This window comes from Electrona antarctica (genome assembly GCF_951216825.1).
Source record: "Electrona antarctica genome assembly, contig: scaffold_148, whole genome shotgun sequence".
Lineage (NCBI taxonomy): Eukaryota > Metazoa > Chordata > Actinopteri > Myctophiformes > Myctophidae > Electrona > Electrona antarctica.
This window is the reverse complement of record NW_027638306.1, coordinates 173,207-178,689: the sequence shown is the minus strand read 5'-3', so window position 1 is coordinate 178,689 and position 5,483 is coordinate 173,207. Positions and strand designations below refer to the sequence as shown.

Genomic DNA, 5,483 nt, shown 5'->3' with positions numbered 1-5,483 from the left:
ACATGGTTTGGAGCACAGATTCATAAAAGTATACAATCAACAGTATACAATACATTACATGATATGCATCGACATATCGAAAGGCTTTCCCTATTTGTACAAAACACACCTAATACATTCCATTCAATTAATCAAAAAAGATGATTTTTACATTTGGCTCAAAATAAAAAAAGGAAACAATTACAACTGAAGAAAATGTTTATCTATGTGCAGCATATATCCCTCCATCAGAATCCCCTTATTACAATGAGAACAGTTTCACCATACTAGAGGACTTCCAGGCCCTGTACATAGCTCTGTCTGTCGCTGGGCCTGTACATAGTCAACTCCTACTGCTCTGTCGGTCGCTGGGTCTGTCCATAGTCAACTCCTACAGCTCTGTCAGTCGCTGGGTGGGTCCATAGTCAACTACTACAGCTCTGTCGGTCGCTGGGTCTGTCCATAGTCAACTCCTACAGCTCTGTCTGTCGCTGGGTCTGTACATAGTCAACTCCTACAGCTCTGTCAGTCGCTGGGTCTGTACATAGTCAACTCCTACAGCTCTGTCAGTCGCTGGGTCTGTCCATAGTCAACTCCTACAGCTCTGTCAGTCGCTGGGTCTGTCCATAGTCAACTCCTACAGCTCTGTCGGTCGCTGGGTCTGTCCATAGTCAACTCCTACAGCTCTGTCGGTCGCTGGGTCTGTCCATAGTCAACTCCTACAGCTCTGTCGGTCGCTGGGTCTGTCCATATTCAACTCCTACAGCTCTGTCGGTCGCTGGGTCTGTACATAGCCAACGGCCGGCTACGAGGGGACTCATATGGAAGGTACACGCATTGTTCCCATCTTGGTAGTATTGTTGATTATATGATAACAGACATAGATCCAGTGCACCTCAGGGCATTCACAGTCAGTCCTTTGACACCTCAATCTGATCACAGCAAAATCACTCTGTACTTAAACCAAACACACCTCAATGGAGTTGAAAACAGTCCACTATACGTATTAGAACAGCCCTACAGATGGAACAAAAAAAGCCTAAATGATTATCAGCATGCAATCACAAAATTCAATCACTACTAAATACCTTTCTTATCCAGTCATATCCTCAAAACGAAGGAGGAGTAAACATGGCTGTACAAGATATCAATCATGTATTTGACACATTGGCAACCTTATCAAACTCAATCACCTACATTTAAAAACAAAAATATGAAAAATTTAAAATGGTTTGATTCTGAATGCAGAAATCTACGGAAAGCATTAGGATCCTATCTAACCAAAAACATAGAGAACATGAGAATCAGGAGGTACAACTTAAATATTGGCACACTCTAAAACAATACCATCACACCATCAGATCAAAGAAAACGCAACACATCAAACATCAACTCACTGTAATTGAGGAATCTATTGACACAAATCAATTCTGGGATCATTAGAAGCAATTGAACAAACCGTACAGAGAAGAATTGGCGATTCAAAACGGAGACGTATGGAAGAGTCACTTTGAGAATCTATATGCTCCAATCACACCAAATTTGGCACAACAAAACACAAACAATAAACTTGAACTACTCGAATCCGTCATTAAAGATCAAAAACCCTTTAGATTTCCCAATTACAGAAAAATAACTCATAGACAAAATCCAGATTCTGCAAACCAAAAAATGGTTATTTCCCTGACATCTGGAACCAAGGACTAATAACACCCATCTTTAAAAATGGTGATAAATTTGACCCGAACAATTATAGAGGCACTTGTGTCAGCAGCAACCTGGGGAAGATCTTCTGTTCAATCATTAACTAACAACCGATTACAGAACTTCCTCAGTAACCATGCCATCCTGAGGAAAAGCCAGATTGGATTCATACCAAAACACCGAACCACCGACCACATTTACAAACTTCACACCCTCGTAGAAAAACATGTCCAAAACAAATCCAAATTTTGGTGGAGACGGAGCTACACTTTCTGTTACAATGCGACAAATATAAAGACATCAGAGAATCATTCTTCCCTAAATTTAAAGAAAAATATAAAGAATTTGAATCCACCATTAATAACTCATCACTTCAATATGTTCTGGGAGAACAGTCCAAATGCACAGTTTTGGCAGCAAAATACGTGTGGAGTTGTCATCAACTGAGGGACAGCCAGTGGACAGAAGAGACAGGTATATCTGTCTGAACAGGGTCATTGAGTTGCTGTTATGTTTCAGTTTGTTAGAGAGAGAGGGGGGAGAGAGAGAGAGATAGAAGTGTGTAAATGTGGTCAGTCAGTCAGTCAGTCAGTCAGTCAGTCAGTCAGTCAGCCAGACAGCCAGCCAGTCAGTCAGCGAGACAGACAGCCAGCCAGTCAGTCAGCCAGCCAGACAGCCAGCCAGACAGACAGCCAGTCAGTCAGTCAGTCAGCGAGCGAGTGAGTGCGTCTCAGATGTGCTGTGTGTGTGTGTGTGTGTGTGTGTGTGTGTGTGTGTGTGTGTGTGTGTGTGTGTGTGTGTGTGTGTGTGTGTGTGTCTTGCGCAGCGCATGGGGGAGCAAGACACAGTAATGACTCTCTCTCTCTCTCTCTCTCAGACATATGGTTGACCAGCTCTATCTCGGATAATGCTGTTAATGTTTGGACTGCGAAACAGCTTAGCCTGTTTATCCTAGATCAGCCCTGCAGCCAATAGGGGGGGGGGGGGCTATTGGACTGACAGACAGAATTTAACTCATTTAGGCCTGACGTCAAAATAAAAAAAAATGTCTTCTAAATCCTGACAGTTTTCTGAAATACCTAGGTTTCTATGCTCAATATTTCATGTCAAGGACCCCCCCCCCCCCCCCTCTGAAAATATGTTGTTCCAGGGACCTCCCCCCCCCAGAAGCAAAGATTTGAGTTAAAACGTTCACTCTGAAAGAATATATATTCAAAGATTTGCGCCACATTTTCGCGATTTTTCAAAAATAGCAGACCTACAAACTCATAGCGCGGCACTCGGTGCCGTGCTATGAGCTTGTAGATCTGCTATTTTTCAATAGCTAAAGTATAACATAGTGACTTAAAACACCAAAAGGGGTTCCCGTCCGAATAAGCCAGGATTCAACTAGCCTGGAGAGCGGAGGAGGAGGGGGGGGGTGGGGGCGGGCTGCTCCATTATTAAGGTTATTGTAGCGGACAATTTCTATCAGTGGTGGGGAGGGGGGGCCAGGCGGGCGGGGGTCGCTAGACATGGCCAAAGCATTTCCGGGGGTCCCCAGAGGGGGTCCTCAGAGGGGGTCCTCAGAGGGGGTCCTCAGTCCCCAGAGGGGGTCCCCAGAGGGGGTCCTCAGAGGGGGTCCTCAGAGGGGGTCCTCAGTCCCCAGAGGGGGTCCCCAGAGGGGGTCCTCAGAGGGGGTCCTCAGTCCCCAGAGGGGGTCCTCAGAGGGGGTCCCCAGAGGGGGTCCTCAGAGGGGGTCCTCAGAGGGGGTCCCTAGAGGGGGTCCTCAGAGGGGGTCCTCAGAGGGGGTCCTCAGAGGGGGTCCCTAGAGGGGGTCCTCAGAGGGGGTCCTCAGTCCCCAGAGGGGGTCCTCAGTCCCCAGAGGGGGTCCCCAGAGGGGGTCCTCAGAGGGGGTCCTCAGAGGGGGTCCTCAGTCCCCAGAGGGGGTCCTCAGTCCCCAGAGGGGGTCCTCAGAGGGGGTCCTCAGAGGGGGTCCTCAGTCCCCAGAGGGGGTCCTCAGAGGGGGTCCTCAGAGGGGGTCCTCAGAGGGGGTCCTCAGTCCCCAGAGGGGGTCCTCAGTCCCCAGAGGGGGTCCTCAGAGGGGGTCCTCAGAGGGGGTCCTCAGTCCCCAGAGGGGGTCCTCAGAGGGGGTCCCCAGAGGGGGTCCTCAGAGGGGGTCCTCAGAGGGGGTCCCCAGAGGGGGTCCTCAGTCCCCAGAGGGGGTCCCCAGAGGGGGTCCTCAGGGGGGGTCCCCAGAGGGGGTCCTCAGAGGGGGTCCTCAGAGGGGGTCCTCAGAGGGGGTCCTCAGTCCCCAGAGGGGGTCCCCAGAGGGGGTCCTCAGGGGGGGTCCCCAGAGGGGGTCCTCAGAGGGGGTCCCCAGAGGGGGTCCTCAGTCCCCAGAGGGGGTCCCCAGAGGGGGTCCTCAGAGGGGGTCCTCAGTCCTCAGAGGGGGTCCTCAGAGGGGGTCCTCAGAGGGGGTCCCCAGAGGGGGTCCTCAGAGGGGGTTCCCAGAGGGGGTCCTCAGAGGGGGTCCTCAGAGGGGGTCCCCAGAGGGGGTCCTCAGAGGGGGTCCCCAGAGGGGGTCCTCAGAGGGGGTCCCCAGAGGGGGTCCTCAGAGGTGGTCCTCAGACTAAGACGTTGAGAAGCCCTCTGCTCTAGACCAGAAATCACACAGACTTTAAATAGGGAAGGTTGCTATACAGACAGACAGGTTGCAACAGACAGACAGGTTGCTATACAGACAGACAGGTTGCAACAGACAGACAGGTTGCAACAGACAGACAGGTTGCAACAGACAGACAGACAGGTTGCAACAAACAGACAGGTTGCAACAGACAGACAGGTTGCTACAGACAGACAGGTTGCAACAGACAGACAGACAGGTTGCTACAGACAGACAGGCAGACAGACAGGTTGCTACAGACAGACAGGTTGCAACAGACAGACAGACAGGTTGCAACAGACAGACAGGTTGCAACAGACAGACAGGTTGCAACAGACAGACAGGTTGCAACAGACAGACAGACAGGTTGCACCAGATAGACAGACAGACAGACAGACAGACAGACAGACAGACAGACAGACAGACAGACAGACAGACAGACAGACAGACAGACAGACAGGTTGCAACAGACAGACAGGTTGCAACAGACAGACAGGTTGCAACAGACAGACAGACAGGTTGCAACAGACAGACAGACATACAGACAGACAGGTTGCAACAGACAGACAGACAGGTTGCAACAGACAGACAGACAGACAGACAGACAGGTTGCTACAGACAGACAGGTTGCTACAGACAGACAGGTTGCAACAGACAGACAGACAGACAGACAGGTTGCAACAGACAGACAGGTTGCTACAGACAGACAGGTTGCTACAGACAGACAGACAGGTTGCAACAGACAGACAGGTTGCAACAGACAGACAGACAGGTTGCAACAGACAGACGCTGAGCACACTTACGCATGCCACTACCCGTGGAAGCCATCTGTAGTTCTGTCACTCCTCTGCCATCTGAAGGGAAGCCATTTTTGTAGTTCTGTCACTCCTCTACCATCTGAAGGGAACAAACACACAGTACGATACATAGATATTATAAAAAATAGATGCCTCACTGGCCGCTGCAGTTCATTGGAGCGATGTGTATCCCAATGAAGGCGGAAGTGCCGCTGAAGGGTTCTTTTTTTTTTAACAAATCTTTATAACAGTCATGACAATATATTACAATACAAAACAAGACAAACAAACAAACACAAACAACAAAGTTATTAATAAAACAATACAACATCAGAGCCAGGGGGGATTAGATTACTAAC

At 49.6% G+C, this 5,483-nt stretch overlaps 1 protein-coding gene across 1 annotated transcript in view; it reads right to left on the bottom strand.

The window, feature by feature from the left end:
• The window catches only part of LOC306918200 (1-phosphatidylinositol 4,5-bisphosphate phosphodiesterase delta-4-like), a gene marked incomplete at both ends in the record, with an annotated part of 47,489 nt that extends 42,334 nt beyond the window's left edge, over positions 1–5,155 (bottom strand). The window contains 1 exon segment of the mRNA XM_079531078.1: positions 5,131–5,155. Within this exon segment, the coding sequence (XP_079387204.1) occupies positions 5,131–5,155 (25 nt within the window).
• Positions 5,156–5,483: the final 328 nt, after the last annotated feature.